The sequence below is a fragment of the Halichoerus grypus genome, chromosome 2 (assembly GCF_964656455.1).
Source record: "Halichoerus grypus chromosome 2, mHalGry1.hap1.1, whole genome shotgun sequence".
NCBI classification, from domain to species: domain Eukaryota; kingdom Metazoa; phylum Chordata; class Mammalia; order Carnivora; family Phocidae; genus Halichoerus; species Halichoerus grypus.
The window spans coordinates 197,213,871-197,232,438 of NC_135713.1; the positions used below are offsets into that span (position 1 = coordinate 197,213,871).

Here is an 18,568-nt window from a genome sequence, read left to right on the forward strand (position 1 = left end):
GAAAGTTTTCACGTGTACTTCATTACTTTAGTAGATATTAAAATGTATCCCTCATTAAAATGAATATCATCTCTTTATTTAAATTAAGACAGATATTTTATTTATATTAAGAGAGAAACTTTCTAAATATTAGTGGCGCTCAATGTGTTTGTCATGTCGATTTACACTGAGTGAGGCCTTTTTTGATATTTAGCTTTACTACTAGCAAGTGTGGTGGGACTGGAAGCCAGTTGGAAGATTTCCTCATTTCCCCATGCTTAGTATTTAATATACATCAATGTTTTCTATTTGTAAATCGTGATGGAAATTACCAATTAAATGCAATGTGCATTACTACACAAGGTTTTAACAGTATCTTAAATATGGTCTGTAATATATACCTGATTATAGGTAAAGTTTATGACTTTGATTTGTGTGGCTATAAGTTAGTTTTAAAGTAAGTGACTAAACTTGGTAGGTAAGAATGAAATGATACAGAGAAAATATTTGCCCTATTAAATTGAAAGTGTTTACATTAACTAAATGGCTCATGTGAATATTTGGGCAAAAAATGTAAAACAGCTGACTTACAGCATTCATAGAACAGAGTGGATATTTCAGCCACTGGTCATATATTTATAAAATGTGTTAGCAAAATTTTCTTTTGGCTAAGTAATGGTACATAATTTTTAAATTATATGATAAATAAATTTTTTAAGTTTTCAGATAGTGTCCAGTGTACTTTCTTTTGTGTTTATGGACAGACTGACCAAGCAAAGTAAACCTTTGAAAAATTGTAATCCTGATATGAAAAAGTCTTTTCAAGTGCTTTTAGAAGGCCCTAAAAAATGAAAGAGTAACATAGGATGAACTAGTCACTGTCGTCCCTGGGTAGCATGGAAGTAGTTCTTGTGCTGCCTAACCCTTCTCCCCTACAGGGGGACATTATTCACCAACCACAGTAGCCTTTTCCTCTGAGCCTGGTCTCAGAATCCTCTTAACAGAGCATTCTCGGCAGCCCCATTCAGTCATTTGGGTCTGTCACACCAGAGAAAATACCCATTAAACATTTGTGACAAAATGTTTATGGCAAATATCCATCACATTTGCCAACCTAGGTCTAGGACATGGTACCCAGTATACCTTATATGACTTTATGTTGTTCTCATTTGTTGCTTTCGTATTCAAATATTTGAATATTTATTTTTTAATAAATATTTGAATATGTAAGCAAATATTCAATATTTGTATTAGGGAAACCCTGGTCAAGCCTTCCTGCTTCTTGGGCAGAGTAATAGAAGAAGAATGAAAATGCACCAGACCAAATTGAAATTCCCTATGGCCATCAGAGTGCTCAGTCCTTTGTGTGGTGATGTCTCTTGAATCAGTCTTCAGTGTAACATCCGGTTATTAATCACTGTTGTCCACTAGCTAATATTAACATTATGTGGCAAAGAAACAAAACATTAAGGCCTTAGAATTTGGCAACCAGTTAACATTAAAGACATTTTATTTTAACGACATGGAAGAAAAATGAGCAGCAAGATATTCAGGTTCCTGTTGAAGAGTCAACTAAAGTAAACCACTTAAAGAAAAGCTTTTTAAAAAAGTTCCAGGATCCCACACCATATTGCTGTATGTAAGGCAGCGGGCAGGAGCTACATCTGGCATGCGGCATGACTAGAATGGCTTCGCTCCCATGGAGGGCCTCACACACCTTGTGGCAGAGTGTGAAGCCCTTAGCTCATTAAAATGGTGGCTCCACCTGTGAAACACACATGTAGAAAGGGTTTCAGCGGAAAAGCTGCTTTTTTTTTTTTTTAGCACAGGGATGTATTGATTTGGTCATTTTCAAGTAGAAGGATGTGTGGTGGGTATGAAGAGGTTGACCCAAGTGGTATATAATGAAAAATAAAGGGAAGGTGGATATGGCATATGTTCATACTATGGAGTATGCAGAGAGCTACTTACTTGCAGATTCTATCCAAACAGGGGGGAAACTCTAAATATGCATTGCCACATTTCTTTACCGAGGGACAGGAGAATCCTGCTGAAAAGGAAACTAGGTGACACTTGCTCTTATCAGTATTTTGGCATTCAAGCTTTGAGAAAGTTTTCAATGTTTTTGGAGAAAGTTTGGTATTATGATACTTTATATCACATGTATGTTCTTATTAGAAAGCCTGAAAATTATTAAGTGTCTTAGAGGGAGTTTAAACTCAGATCTGAGTAATTCCAAAAAACTCAAAATTACTTTTTGCCCACCTCTTTAAAGACAGTAGCATCGTTGTTTGGGAAATGTCTCCCTCCAACTCCCCATCATGACGTTTCTCTAAAATTTGACTCATGTGAGTTAAATCACCCTATCTCCCAGCATTCTTTGGCACTATAGTTAATGAGATAATGTTTTCTGTGTGTGGAAACTTTTGCATTTAAGGAAGATGAGCCAAGTTAATCTTACTTAGGATGTCTCAGTCTGTTTGGTGTGCTGTAACAAAATACCGCCGCCTGGGTAGTTTATAAGCAACAGAAATTTATTTCTCACAGTCCTGGAGGCTGGGAAGTCCAGCATCAGGGCATCAGCATGGTTGTGTTCTGATGAAGACCCTCTTCTTGGTTCATAGCAGGTGCCTTCTCACTGTGTCCTCACATGGTGGAAGGGACATGGGATCTCTCTGGAACCTCTTTTAGAAGAGTGCCGGTCTCACTTCCAGGGGACACATTCAGACCATAGAGTATGGCGTCTGGAAAATCAGGAAAGCAGCAGAGCGTAGTAGCCAACAGCATGAGCTCTAGGATCAGCCTGCCGGGACTGGGCCTGGCTGGATCTGCTACTAAATGTAATTGCCTTGGAAATACTCTCTAAGCTCCAGTTGCCTGCTCTGTAAAACTAGGGGCATAATAATACTCTTATATAAGTTTGCTATGAGAGTAAAGGAGAGAAGATAGATAAAAATATTTTGCACACTGCCCAGCGTGTAGTCAGAACTCAGTATGAGTCATTGTTAACTTTCATGCACTTATAACCTAAAGCCTGCATTTTTTCCTTCTCTCAATATGTAAAGATTTCTCTTGTTCTGTTGAACCCTTTTGACCATATAACTTGAGTTCAAGATGTAAATGAGATGGGTATCCGTAGGCCAGTCTAATAGAAGGCCATGGAACAGTCTCAAACCATCAGTTTGCTCTGTTGCATCTGTCACCCTGCTAGACATGCACATTAGAGATACTTCTAATGGTATGTTGTTTTTTTGTTTTGTTTTAATTGAGATATAATTTGCATGCTATAAAATTCATCCTTTTTTAAAGTACACCTTTTAGCAGACTTTAGTATATTCACAAGGATGTGCAGCCATCCCCACGATCTAATTCCATAACATTTTCATCACCAGAAAGGACACTCTATATGCATTAGCAATCACTCCCCATCCCCCACTGACCCCCCACCCCAGCCCCTGGCTACCACTAATCTATTTCCCGTCTCTAAGCATTTATCTATTCTGGGTATTTCACATAAATGGACTCATACAGTATGTTGCCCCTTTTATCTGGCTTCTTTCCCTTAGCATGGGGTGTTTGAGGCTCTCCGTGGGGGAGCATGTGTCAGAACTCCAGTGTTTTTTAAGGCTGAATAATATTCCATTGTACAACTATACTGTTCTCTTGTTTATCCATTCATCAGCTGATGGAGATAAATGGGTTTAAATGGTTTTGTTTTTAGGAAAATCGTTGAAAGTAGTTTGAAAGAAATCTTTGAAAGTAGTCATCAAGACACTAACACTCTGTCTCTTTTTCTGCAGGCAAAGTATTTTATTGTCAGCTTTTTACAGGGAAGTTTTATGGAATTTGGATCAAAAAATTGAAATCTGAATGTTACTTTAGAGAGGGTTAAATCTTGCTCTTTCATTCAAGCCTCATTCTTTAATTTTACATTTCAACTGTGAAGCTTCTGTGGGCTTTTCCAGGGAAAAGGAGGAACAGCTGACGCGTGTGACTGAAGTTCAGAGGCTGCAGGCCCAGCAGGCAGACGCTGCTCTGGAAGAGTTTAAGCGGCAGGTGGAACTGAACTCAGAGAAAGTCTATGCCGAAATGAAAGAGCAGGTGAGGAGGCCGCTAGATCATCTGTTTGCAAAGTCACTCTCTCAGTAAGAAGGTACATTCTGATCTTTATATGACAGAAACATATTTACTCTTCACAAAGGTCGTATCAAAATTAGCCATACAATTGGGTCAGAGATTCAGAATGAAAAAGGGATATTAGCCCTGGCAGGGGAGGATACCCACCTTCCCTGGAGCCTGGAAAGAAGAGGTGGCCCCGAGCAGCGGAGAAGGAGGGCGGCCCTGGTGGAGAGGGCTCAGCCGGCCCCCTGAGTGCCCTGCTCCCCGCAGAATATGTGAAAGGAGGAGGCCGCAGTCTGCAGTTCTGGCAGGCCTGCTCTGTGCTCCCCTGGGCCACCAAGTGGGTGCTGATTAGCAACTCCTCAGTGGTAGTGCATGGAGGGAGAAGGGTGGCCGCCCAGCAGGAACGGGGCAGACAAGGAGATGGGTCCTCCTGCCTCCTTCAGGATTCCTTGATTCACCTTAAAGCAATGCCAGCCAGCATAGTCATTTTAAAGTCGTAGCTACAAATGTAGGAATGGCAAGAGGGGGTCTGGCTTTAGGAGTGTGGATCAGCCTATCAGTACATTTCCGTGAGCCATTTCCATAGAGCGAGGGCTCAGGTTACCCATGTCTGTGCCTGTGCATGTTCCGTAAATAGTGTTTTATTGATCAGTTACAGCAAATTACTTGCACCTGGCGTTTCAGGAGGACAGAGACCGTCTCTGGTTCTTGTACAAGTCAAGGAGTATGCTTTTTAGTTTCGAGAGAAAATAAAAAATTTGGAAAGAAGAAAGGGAACAAATATCTAGGTGCCCATCATGAAGACTCAATTGTCAACACTCTGTTTATTTAAACATTACAGATGAAGCTTTAGTTTACTTTGTTATTCATATCTGATCACACTACTCTCTCCTCTCCACTGGGGAGAAAACCACTGTCATTAATTTAGTGTGTGTTATTTCAGTCTCTTTTATATGTTTGTATGTATATATAATGTTCATGTATCTTACATGCATATGTTCTATATGTATGTAGATATTACATGCATATATAATTTTTGTGCATCTATTTTTAAAAAGTTAGGTGAGTACTACAGATTTATGTATGCCTTATTTGCTCTTTTATATTTAATTTTTTTTTTCAACTGGCTGCTGGAGTTTATTTTCCACTTGGTGCAAGGCTGCTCTTTTATATTTAATTTTATATATCTGTGCCCTATCCATGTTGATTTAGTGCAGTCCTTTTAACACTGAATATATTTTATCATATGAATATACCACATTTCATTTATCAGCTTCCCTATTCAAGGGTATTTGGTTTATTTTCGAGTTTTCTTGATTCTAAAAAATGTTGCAGTCTTGTCTGCAATCTCATTTTCAGCCAGAGTTATCTTCCTCAGGAGCCCCAAGCACACACCAGGTGGTAGAAACATCCCTGTGGAAGGTTTTATGACAGAGCCCTGTACGGTTTCTAGTTTGGAGCCGTGCTTTCTTGTTGTTATTTTCTTGATTCAGACTTCCACTCCTATTGAGTTAGAATCCGAGAGTGGGTATTTGAGAGTGGGTATTCTGAGATCCCATTCTTCCGTTTTCCCACCCACTGCCTAGGGCAAAAGCTGGATTCCTGTGGAGTGTTTGTGCCAGAAGGTGGAGACCAGCCCCTGCTGCATGGGTGTGCATCTTCCAGCTCCCTGCTAGCATCAGGGCCCAGGCCCTAGGATGTGTATTTAGTCCAAATATGCAATGGAGCTGCATACAAAACTCTCTAATCCCCTTAGCACTTAAGGAATACAGAAAATCTTGAAGGAGGGGTCCCTGGCAAAAAATTAAAGGATAGAGTCAAGAAGGCTAAAAATGAGGCATTTGAAAGTGCTAAGACTGACAGTACAACTTCTGAGGGAAGCTGAGACCATGACAGCTACCTTTGGCTCAATGAATGCACCACTTGGGGCTGATGATGTAATATTAGCAGGTCATAGCATTCATGGGTAAGGAAGGAGAATAACACAAACAAACAACATGGAACTTGTGAGAACATTCTGTAGAGCAAGAAAAAGACATTTATATTCAGCAGTCAAAGAATAAAAGCATACTTCTGAAGATAATATAGGGTAGAATTTAGGAAAAAAAATCAGAAAAGTATTATCTTTATAAGAAGACATGATCTATATGAAAGAGGTCACACATCTTAAGTAAAATTAATGCAGTGAAACCTGGATACATTCTGGAAAAAGAATTGAACCTCAAAAAGAAAAATGAAAATCCCACAAGTTTCTAGGCAGGATGAAACTGGCAAAGAAATTAGAAAAATAATGGAGTAATGTTTCAGAGTTTTGAAGGAGGAAGGTTGTGACCCACTTTTATACAAAACCAAAGAGTTTTTCACTTGCAAAATCAACAGAAAAACATATTCTTAGTAAGAGCTCATCTAATGTATACCGCTTATTTCTTTTCTGGAAAAAAATTCTATGAACACATCAATGAATCCAGAGATGAAACAAAAGATATCCCACACATTCTTAAACCATCATATTTAAGGATGAATAGGAAACAATGGAATCCAATGAAGTAGAAACAAATTTAACAATTCTTATAAATCCAATTATGAGAAAGAATGCTAATGTTTATTGATTTTTGGAAAAAAAGTATATAAAGTAGAAAATATAACAATTTAAATCTAAATCTCTTGAGTACATTAACAAAGATCAGGATGGAGATGTGGGTAGTGAGTGGGTGAGAGGAGCATAAAGTATGCTAAACTCTTGGCCATGGAATGTAGAAACATAGGCATTAATAAAATTAACAAGAGGTTACATTCCCATAAAAATCTTGAGATGATAAGGCAAAACTTGAGATTAGATAACTGCCAAAGGAACAGAAGCAGAAACAGAACAAAATTTCCAAAATAAGACAGAGTATATAACTATAATAATAAATATTAATAGGTTAATTCTTTTAGTAAAAAAAGATATTGATTAGTTGACTAAAATCCATGCATGTGCTATTTATAAAAGACATGACTAATTTACACAAAAATTATATTAGAAAATGATGAAAATATATCACTTGTATTCAGGAAAAAAGAATGTAATACCATCAAATAAATCAGCATCAATACAAGTTAATAAACTGGACAAATGGATATATTTTTCATGCTAAAGGCAAGAATACTTAAATATGAAAAGAATGTTAGGAATATATGGAGAAATTAACATAAATAGTCATGGGGTGCTTTAATATTTTTCTCCATCTTTGACGGATCAGAGGGCAAAAACCAAACAAATAGGAGGTCTAAATAACAGCTTATAAAACACTTATATTTCTACTTTCTACCCTTCACATATGACACATTAAATTCCTACTCCCTTGAAACAGTTATAAAACTCAGTAGACCATAAAGAAAAACTCAATATGTTTCTAAAACTTGACATGACAGAGAGCACATATTTTTTACCACAATGCAATAAAACCAGAAATTAAATTTCAGTTAAAATCGCTACATTCCACTTCACCAAAATTAAAAACTTTTGCTCTTTGAAAGACACAATTAAAAAACAACAAAAGGAGAGGGGCAGAGCAAGATGGCGGAGGAGTAGGAGACCTGGATTTCATCTGGTCTCAGGAATTCAGCTGGATAGGGATCACACCATTCTGAACACCTACAAACTCAACAGGAGATCGAAGAAAGGAATAGCAACAACTCTCTGAACAGAAAAGCGACCACTTTCTGGAAGGTAGGACGTGCGGAGAAGTGAATCCGAGGCGATATTCGGGAGGATAGACGGCGGGGGAGGGGGCCTCCGTTGGCCGCTTCTGGCAAGTGATAGAGCCGTGGAGCACAAAATCGGAACTTTTAGAAGTCGGCTCCGCTGAGGGACGTTGCTTGAGTGGCTAAGCGGGGGGTGGAACCCTCATGGGACAGTGTGGTCTTAGGACCCTCGGGGTCACAGAAAGACCGGGGATGCCTGAGTGCGTCAGAGCTCCCAGGTATGGGAGCAGGGAAGCCGGCTGCAGAGACGGAGTTGAGACACGGACTCTCAGCTCGGGGTTGCCATAAACTGTGATCCGTGGCACAGTCGGGCCACTGCTCCTCCAGCAGGGACCCAACAAGTGGCAGATCCGGGGAGACTCCCCTTCCTCCCCTGGGAGGAGCGCCGCGGGAGCGCACCGCAGGGATCTGCTGGGTTTGGAGACTCCACACGGGGTCGTGTGCCAGAGATAGAAATGCTCAGTCACAGGCCGGGTGAGCACGGAGTGCGGCCAGAGACCGGGGAGACGGGAGTGACTGCTTTTCTCTGGGGGCTCACTGGGGAGTGGGGCCCCGAGTTCTCGGCTCCTCCAGGGCAGAGATTGGGAGGCCGCCATTTTTACTCCCATCCTCCAGGGCTGTATGGAAAGCTTGCAGGGAACAAAAGCTCCCGAGAGCAAACCCAAGCAGATTACTTAGCCCGGACTGGCAAGGGCGGGGCAATTCCGCCTCCGGCAAAGACATTTGGGAACCACGGCAACAGGCCCCTCCCCCAGAAGATCAGCCAGCCAAGACCAAGTTTACCAATCAATGAGAATGGCAGAACTCCAGCGCTAGGGGAGTAATGCACATAGAATCCATGGCTTTTTTACCATGATTCTTTAGTCTTTCAAAGTTAATTTTTTTTTAAATTTTTCTTTTTCCCTTTTTCAACCAACATCTTATCAATCCCTTTTTAAAAAAACATTTTTATTTTTCATTTTTAGAGTCATATTCTGTCCCTTCATAGTAGTTACCCTTATTTTTGGCAGATATATATATAAGTTGTTCTCTCTTTAAAATTTTGAGATACAGTTTTTTCTAACAGATCAAAATATACCCTAAATCTCTAGTGTATGGCTTTGTTCTACTCTCCTGCCTGATCATATTCTCTCCCTTTTTTTTTCTTTTTTTTTTAATCCTCTTCTTTCTTTTTTCAAACAACTTCTTATCAATTCCTTTTATAAAATTTTTTATAATTTTCATCTTTACAGTCATATTCCATCCCTTCATCATACCAACCCTTATTTTTGTACATATATAAAAGTTTTTCTTTCTTTGAAATTTTGGGAGGCACTTTCATCTAACAGACCAAAATACACCCAAAATCTAGTGTGTGGCACTGATCTATACACCAGCCTGATCATATTTGATCATATTCTGGTTTTTTTTTGTTCTGTTTTTGTTTGTTTTTCTTTTTCTTTTTTCTTTCTTTCCCTTTCTTTTCCCCCGGCTTCAGGTCTTTTCTGATTTGTTTAGAGTATATATTCTGGGGAGATGTTACCCTGTTAGCATTTTGTTCTCTCATTCATCTTTTCTCCTCTGGACAAAATGACAAGACGGAAAAAAATCACCTCAACAAAAAGAACAAGAGGTAGTAGCGACTGCCAGGGTCCTACTCAATACAGACATTAGTACGATGTCGGATCTAGAGTTCAGAATCATAACTTTAAAGATACTAGCTGGGCTTGAAAAAAGCATGGAAGTTATCAGAGAAACCCTTTCTGGAGGAATAAAAGAACTAAAATCTAACCAAGTCCAAATCAAAAAGGCTATTAATGAGGTGCAATAAAAAATGGGGGCGCTAACTGCTAGGATAAATGAGGCAGAAGAGAGAATCAGTGATATACACGACCAAATGACGAAAAATAAAGAAGCTGAGAAAAAGAGAGATAAACAACTACTGGAGCAGGGGGGAGAATTCGAGAGAGAAGTGATACCATAAGACGAAACAACATTAGAATAATTGGGATCCCAGAAGAAGAAGAAAGAGAGAGAGAGGGGCAGAAGGTATATTGGAGCAAATTATAGCAGAGAATTTCCCTAATTTGGGGAAGGAAACAGGCATCAAAATCCAGGAGGCACAGAGAACCCCTCACAAAATCAATAAACATAGGTCAACACCCCGAAATCTAATAGTAAAGCTTACAAGTCTCAGAGACAAAGAGAAAATCCTGAAAGCAGCTCGGGAGAAGAGATATGTAACCTACAATGGTAGAAACATTAGATTGGCAACAGACCTATCCACAGAGACCTGGCAGGGCAGAAAGGACTGGCATGATATATTCAGAGCACTAAATGAGAAAAATATTCAGCCAAGAATACTATATCCAGCTAGGCTGTCATTGAAAATTGGAGGAGAGATAAAAATCTTCCAGGACAAACAAAAACTAAAGGAATTTGCAAACACGAAACCAGCCCTACAAGAAATATTGAAAGGGGTCCTCTAAGCAAAGAGAGGGCCTAAAAGCAACATAGACCAGAAAGGAACACAGAAAATATACAGTAACAGTCACCTTACAGGCAATACAATGGCACTAAATTCCTATCTTTCAATAGTTACCCTGAATGTAAATGGGCTAAATGCCCCAATCAAAAGACACAGGCTATCAGATTGGATTAAAAAACAAGACCCATTGACGTGCTGTCTGCAAGAGACTCATTTTAGACCCAAAGACACCCCCAGATTGAAAGTGAGGGGGTGAAAAACCATTTACCATGCTAATGGACACCAGAAGAAAGCTGGAGTGGCAATCCTTATATCAGACAAATTAGATTTTAAACCAAAGACTGTAATAAGAGATGAGGAAGGACACTACATCCTACTTAAAGGGTCAATCCAACAAGAAGATCTAACAATTGTAAATATCTATGCCCCTAACATGGGAGCAGCCAATTATATAAGGCAATTAATAACAAAAGCAAAGAAACACATTGACAACAATACAATAATAGTGGGGGACTTTAACACCCCCCTCACTGAAATGGACAGATCATCTAAGCAAAAGATCAACAAAGAAATAAAGACTTTAAATGACACACTGGACCAAATGGACTTCACAGACATATTCAGAACAATCCGTCCCAAAGCAACGAAATACACATTCTTCTCTAGTGCCCATGGAACATTCTCCAGAATAGATCACATCCTAGGTCACAAATCAGGTCTCAACCAGTACCAAAAGATTGGGATCATTCCCTGCCTATTTTCAGACCACAATGCTTTGAAACTAGAACTCAATCACAAGAGGAAAGTCGGAAAGAACTCAAATACATGGAGGCTAAAGAGCATCCTACTAAAGAATGAATGGGTCAACCAGGAAATTAAAGAAGAATTAAAAAAATTCATGGAAACCAATGAAAATGAAAACGCAACTGTTCAAAATATTTGGGATGCAGCAAAGGCAGTCCTAAGAGGCAAGTATATAGCAATACAAGCCTTTCTCAAGAAATAAGAAAGGTCTCAAATACACAACCTAACCCTACACCTAAAGGAGCTAGAGAAAAAACAGCAAATAAAGCCTAAACCCAGCAGGAGAAGAGAAATAATAAAGATCAGAGCAGAAATCAACAAAATAGAAACCAAAAGAACAGTAGAACAGATCAACGAAACTAGGAGCTGGTTCTTTGAAAGAATTAACAAGATTGATAAACCCCTGGCCAGACTTACCAAAAGAAAAGAGAAATGACCCAAATCAACAAAATCATGAATGAAAGAGGAGAGATCACAACCAACACCAAAGAAATATAAACAATTATGAGAACATATTATGAGCAACTCTGTGCCAGCAAATTAGATAATCTGGAAGAAATGGATGCATTCCTAGAGATGTATCAACTACCAAAACTGAACCAGGAAGAAATAGAAAACCTGAACAGACCTATAACCACTAAGGAAATTGAAGCAGTCATCCAAAATCTCCCAGCAAACAAGAGCCCAGGGCCAGATGGCTTCCCAGGGGAATTCTACCAAACATTTCAAGAAGAATTAATACCTATTCTTCTGAAACTGTTCCAAAAAATAGAAATGGAAGGAAAACTTCCAAACTCATTTTATGAGGCCACCATTACCTTGATCCCCAAACCAGACAAAGACCCCGTCTAAAAGGAGAATTACAGACTAATATCCCTGATGAACATGGATGCAAAAATTCTCACCAAAATACTAGCCAATAGGATCCAACAGTACATTAAAAGGATTATTCACCACGACCAAGTGGGATTTATCCCTGGGCTGCAAGGTTGGTTCAACATCCGCAAATCAATCAACGTGATACATTAACAAAAGGAAGAACAAGAATCAGACAATCCTCTCAATAGATGCAGAAAAAGCATTTGACAAAGTACAACATCCTTTCTTGATCAAAACTGTTCAGAGTATAGGGATAGAGGGTATATACCTCAATATCATAAAAGCCATCTATGAAAAACCTACAGCGAATATCATTCTCAATATGGAAAAACTGAGAGCTTTCCCCCTAAGGTCAGGAATGCGGCAGGGATGTCCACTCTCACCACTGCTATTCAACATAGTATTAGAAGTCCTAGCCACAGTAATCAGACAACAAAAAGAAATCAAAGTCATCCAAATCAGCAAAGAAGAAGTCAAACTCTCACTCTTTGCAGATGATATGATACTTTATGTGGAAAACCCAAAACACTCCACCCCAAAACTGCTAGAACTCATACAGGAATTCAGTAAAGTGGCAGGATATAAAATCAATGCACAGAAATCAGTGGCATTCCTATACACCAACAACAAGACAGAAGAAAGAGAAATGAAGGAGTCGATCCCATTAAAATTGCACCCAAAACCATAAGATACCTAGGAAGAAATCTAACCAAAGAGGCAAAGGATCTGTACTCAGAAAACTATAAAATACTCATGAAAGAAATTGAGGAAGACACAAAGAAATGGAAAAACGTTCCATGCTCATGGATTGGAAGAAAAATATTGTGAAGATGTCAATGCTACCTAGAGCAATCTACACATTCAGTGCAATCCCCATCAAAATACCATCCACTTTCTTCAAAGAAATGGAACAAATAATCCTAAAATTTGTATGGAACCAGAAAAGACCCCGCATAGCCAGAGGAATGTTGAAAAAGAAAAGCAAAGCTGGCAACATCACAATTCCGGACTTCCAGCTCTATTACAAAGCTGTCATCATCAAGACAGTATGGTACTGGCACAAAAACAGACACATAGATCAATGGAACAGAACAGAGAGCCCGGAAATGGACCCTCAACTCTATGGTTAACTTATCTTTGACAAAGCAGGAAAGAATGTCCAATGGAAAAAAGACAGTCTCTTCAACAAATGGTGTTGGGAAAATTGGACAGCCACATGCAGAAGAATGAAACTGGACCATTTCCTTACACCACACACAAAAATAGACTCCAAATGGTTGAAAGACCTCAATGTGAGACAGGAGTCCATCAAAATCCTAAAGGAGAACACAGGCAGCAACCTCTTCGACCTCAGCCGCAGCAACTTCTTCCTAGAAACATCGCCCAAGGCAAGGGAAGCAAGGGCAAAAATGAACTATTGGGACTTCATCAAGATAAAAAGCTTTTGCACAGCAAAAGAAACAGTCAACAAAACCAAAAGACAACTGACAGAATGGGAGAAGATATTTGCAAATGACATATCAGGTAAAGGGCTAGTATCCAAAACTTATAAAGAACTTATCAAACTCAACACCCAAAGAACAAAGAATCCAATCAAGAAATGGGCAGAAGACATGAACAGACATTTTTCCAAAGAAGACATCCGAGTCAGGAAACGATAGATGTTGGCGGGGATGTGGAGAAAGGGGAACCCTCCTACACTGTTGGTGGGAATGCAACCTGGTGCAGCCACTCTGGAAAACAGTATGGAGGTTCCTCAAAAAGTTGAAAATAGAGCTACCATATGATCCAGCAATTGCACTACTGGGTATTTAGCCCAAAGATACAAATGTAGGGATCCGAAGGGGTATGTGCACCCCGATGTTTATAGCAGCAATGTGCACAACAGCCAAACTGTGGAAAGAGCCAAGATGTCCATCAACAGATGAATGGATAAAGAAGATTTGGTATATATACACAATGGAATATTATGGAGCCATCAAAAGGAATGAGATCTTACCATTTGCAACGACGTGGATTGCACTGGAGGGGTGTTATGCTGAGCGAAATCAATCAGAGAAAGACATGTATCATATGACCTCACTGATATGAGGAATTCTTAATCTCAGGAAGCAAACTGAGGGTTGCTGGAGTGGGGGGTGGAGTGGGAGGAATGGGGTGGCTGGGTGATGGAAATTGCGGAGGGTATGTGCTATGGTGAGCGCTGTGAATTGTGCAAGACTGTTGAATCACAGATCTGTACCTCTGAAACAAATAATGCAATATATGTTAAGAAAAAAAAGAAGAAGAAGATAGTAGGAGGGGAAGAATGAAGGGGGGGGGAAATCGGAGGGGGAGACAAACCATGAGAGACGATGGACTCTGAAAAACAAACTGAGGGTTCTAGAGGGGAGGGTGTTGGGAGGATGGGTTAGCCTGGTGATGGGTATTAAAGATGGCACATTGTACATGGAGCACTGGGTGTTATGCACAAACAATGAATCATGGAACACTATATCACAAACTAATGATGTGGGGCGCCTGGGTGGCTCAGTCGTTAAGCATCTGCCTTCAGCTCAGGTCACGATCCCAGGGTCCTGGGATTGAGCCCCGCATCGGGCTCCCTGCTCCGCGGGAAGCCTGCTTCTCCCTCTCCCATTCCCCTGCTTGTGTTCCCTCTCTCGCTGTGTCTCTCTCTGTCAAATAAATAAATAAAATCTTTAAAAAAAAAAAAAAACTAGTGATGTAATGTATAGTGATTAACATAACAATAAAAAATTTTTAAAAATATGGGCAGAAGACATGAACAGACATTTTTCCAAAGAAGACATCCAAATGGCCAACAGACACATGAAAAAGTGTTCAACATCACTCAGCATCAGGGAAATCCAAATCAAAACCTCAATGAGATGCCACCTCACACCAGTCAGAATGGCTAAAATTAACAAGTCAGGAAACGACAGATGTTGGCGGGGATGCGGAGAAAGGGGAACCCTCCTACACTGTTGGTGGGAATGCAACCTGGTGCAACCACTCTGGAAAACAGTATGGAGGTTCCTCAAAAAGTTGAAAATAGAGCTACCATATGACCCAGCAATGCACTACTGGGTATTTAGCCCAAAGATACAAATGTAGGGATCCGAAGGGGTACGTGCACCCCGATGTTTATAGCAGCAATGTGCACAACAGCCAAACTGTGGAAAGAGCCAAGATGTCCATCGACAGATGAATGGATAAAGAAGAGGTGGTATATATATACAATGGAATATTATGCAGCCATCAAAAGGAATGAAATCTTACCATTTGCAACGACGTGGATGGAACTGGAGGGTGTTATGCTGAGCGAAATCAGTCAATCAGAGAAAGACATGTATCATATGACCTCACTGATATGAGGAATTCTTAATCTCAGGAAACAAACTGAGGGTTGCTGGATTGGGGGGTGGAGTGGGAGAGATGGGGTGGCTGGGTGATAGACATTGGGAGGTTATGTGCTATGGTGAGCGCTGTGAATTGTGCAAGACTGTTGAATCACAGATCTGTACCTCTGAAACAAATAATGCAATATATATTAAGGAAAAAAAAAAAGAAGAAGATAGTAGGAGGGGAGGAATGAAGGGGGGGAAATCGGAGGGGGAGACAAACCGTGAGAGATGATGGACTCTGAAAAACAAACTGAGGGTTCTAGAGGGGAGCGTGTTGGGAGGACGGTTTAGCCTGGTGATGGGTATTAAAGAGGGTACATTGTACATGGAGCACTGGGTGTTATGCACAAACAATGAATCATGGAACACTACATCAAAAACTAAAGATGTAATGTATGGTGATTAACATAACAATAAAAAAGTAAAACAACAACAACAACAAAAGGAATTAAGGCAAGCCAGAGAATGGGAGAAGAGATTCACAAATATTTCCACGAACTTGTATCTAAAATATAAATCTTACAACTCAGTAATAAGAAGACAAAGAACCCAGTTAAAAATAGGCAAAATTTTGGACACCTTACAGAAAAAAGATATACAAAGGACTAATAAGCACATGAAAGATGTTCAATATCAATCTTCAGGGAAATTAAAATCAAATGAAGTGGCACTAGATATGCTTACTAGAATGGTTAAAATTATAAAGATTGGTTGATAATGCTGAATGTTGGTGAAGATGTGATCAAATGAAGCCGTCACATACTGCTGGTGGAAAATGTGCCAATTTCTTAAAAAGTTAAACATTCAGTGACCATCTGTCAATCATTCCATCCTATGTGCTTAACCAAGAGAAATGAAGACAAATACAACAAATACTTGTACATAAATGTTGACAGCAGTTTTATTCACAATAGCCCCAAACTTGAACAACCCAAATGTTCCTCAAAAGTTGAACAATCTAAGCGTCTGATTCTTGATTTTAGCTGAGGACGTGATCTCAGGGTTGTGAGATTGAGCCCTGTGTCGGGCTCCATGCTGAATGTGGAGCCTGCTTAAGATTCCTCTGCCCCTTCCCCTGCTCATGTGCATGCACTCTGTCTCTCTCTCTCCCTCTCTCTCAAAAGTAGATAAATAAAATCTTTTTTAAAAAGTTGAAAGAACAATCAAAATGCAGTATATGGAATGGAATGGAATGGAATACTACTCAGCAGTATAAAGGAATGAACTACCGATGCCCACAACAACATGGATGAGTCTCAAAATCCTGATGAGTTTTGTATAAATATACTCTCTGAGTAAGGTTAGAATTGCCTAGATGATCTTGAGTTTTTTGTTTCAGCAGATTATCAACCCAGTTTATTTCAAAGTGAAAGTCCTGTCTCATCTTCTATGGGTGGGTTCCAGTTTCAATTAAGTTCCAAAGCCTTTGCTGTGCTGTGTTGGGTGTGTTTGGATTGTGCCAGTCAGGAGTGAGTCCGAGATGTGGGGGGTATTTAAGTCACTCCACCCAGTAATCACTCCATAGAGGCTCTTGAGGGACATTCCCCAGGAGAGACCATATGCTTGGATGCAAAGCAATTCTCAATAACTTTTAAAAGGATTAAAGTCATGCAAAATGTGTTATTTGACCCCAATGAAAATAAATTAGATGTAAACAACAATAAGAAATCTGGGAAGTCCCCACATATTTGGAAATTAAGTAACATGCTTATAAATAACTCATGGGCCAAAGAAGATATTACAAGGAAAATTAGGAAATATTTTGAACTGTATTAAAACAACATGGCATATCAAAATTTATGGAATGCAGCTAAAGCAGTACTTAGAGAAAAGTTTATAGCTTTAAACATCTATATCCCAAAAGAAAGTTCTCAAATCAGTAATGTTAACTTCATCTTAAGAAACCACAAAAAGAAAAGGAAGTTTCAGCCCAGGCAAGGAGAAAGGAGATACTAAATATTTTTGTATTTTTGCAGAAAGCAAAGAAGTAGAAAGCAAAAAAAAAATAGAGAAAATTAATGAAGTCAAAAGTTGGTTCTTTGAAAAGATCAACAAAATTGACAAATCTTTAGCAGGACTGATGGGGGAAAAAGTGAGAAGAAACAAATTAATAAGGTTGGGAATAAAAGAGGAGAGGACACCATTACTGGTCTATAGAAAATGAAAGAATTATAAGGTTGTGAAAACAAAACTCAGGTGAAATGGACAAATTCATAGAAAGATGCAAATTACTAAAACTGTCTCAAGAAGAGATAGAAAGTCTGAATTGTCATATAATAAAGATATTTAATTGACTATCAAAAATCTTTTCACAAAGAAAAGCCCAGGGCCAGATGGCTTCACTGGTGGTTTCCATCAAATAGTAAAGAAAACATAATTTTAGTTTTTTGAAAACTCTTTCAGAAAATTGAGGAGGAAGGAACACTTTCCAGTTCATTCTATAAGGCCAGTAGTACTCTATGATCAAAGCCAAAGATACTACAAGAAAACTACAAAATACTACCTGTCATGAATATAGACACAAAAATCCTTAATGATATTTGAGGAAATGGAGTCTAGAAACATATAAAAATGATAATACATCACAATCAAGTGGGATTTATTCCAGGAATCCCAGGTGGTTTTAACATTGAAATGTTAAAACATATAACATATGTTAAACATATAAATATGTTACGTGACATTAATTGAAAGTCAATTAATTGGCTTATTAACATATTGATAAAGGATAAAACAACATGATCATCTCAGTAGAGGCAGAAAAAACATTTAAAAAGTTCAACACCATTCATGATTTAAAAAATTCATGGCAAATTAAGACTAGAAGCAAACTTACTTAACCTAATAAAGGACATCTATGAAAACTCTACGGCTAGTATACTTAATGTTGAAGGGCTTAATGCTTTTCCTCCTAAGAATGAAGAGACCATGTCTGCTTTTGACACCTCTTTCAACATTGTATTCGAGATTCTAGCCAGTGCACTAAGGCAAAATAAGGAAAGAAAAGTAATGAGAGAGAGAGAAAGAAAGAAAATAAAAGGAAGGAAGGAAGGAAGGGATAGAAAGAAAGAAAGAAAGAAAGCAAACATATAAATGGGAAAGGAGGAAGTACACATCTTCAGATGACATAATCATTCTGTATGGTCAAAATCTGTACAAGAAATAT

The 18,568-nt window shown here is 39.0% G+C and overlaps 1 protein-coding gene across 4 annotated transcripts in view; it reads left to right on the forward strand.

Moving 5' to 3' along the window:
• Window positions 1–18,568, forward strand: part of CEP112 (centrosomal protein 112) — a 422,424-nt gene that overhangs the window by 164,406 nt on the left and 239,450 nt on the right. For all 4 annotated transcript variants that reach the window (XM_078065962.1, XM_078065964.1, XM_078065965.1 and 1 more), the window contains exon 18: window positions 3,945–4,080. In XM_078065962.1, the coding sequence (XP_077922088.1) occupies window positions 3,945–4,080 (136 nt within the window). The remainder of the gene's footprint in view (window positions 1–3,944; window positions 4,081–18,568) is intronic.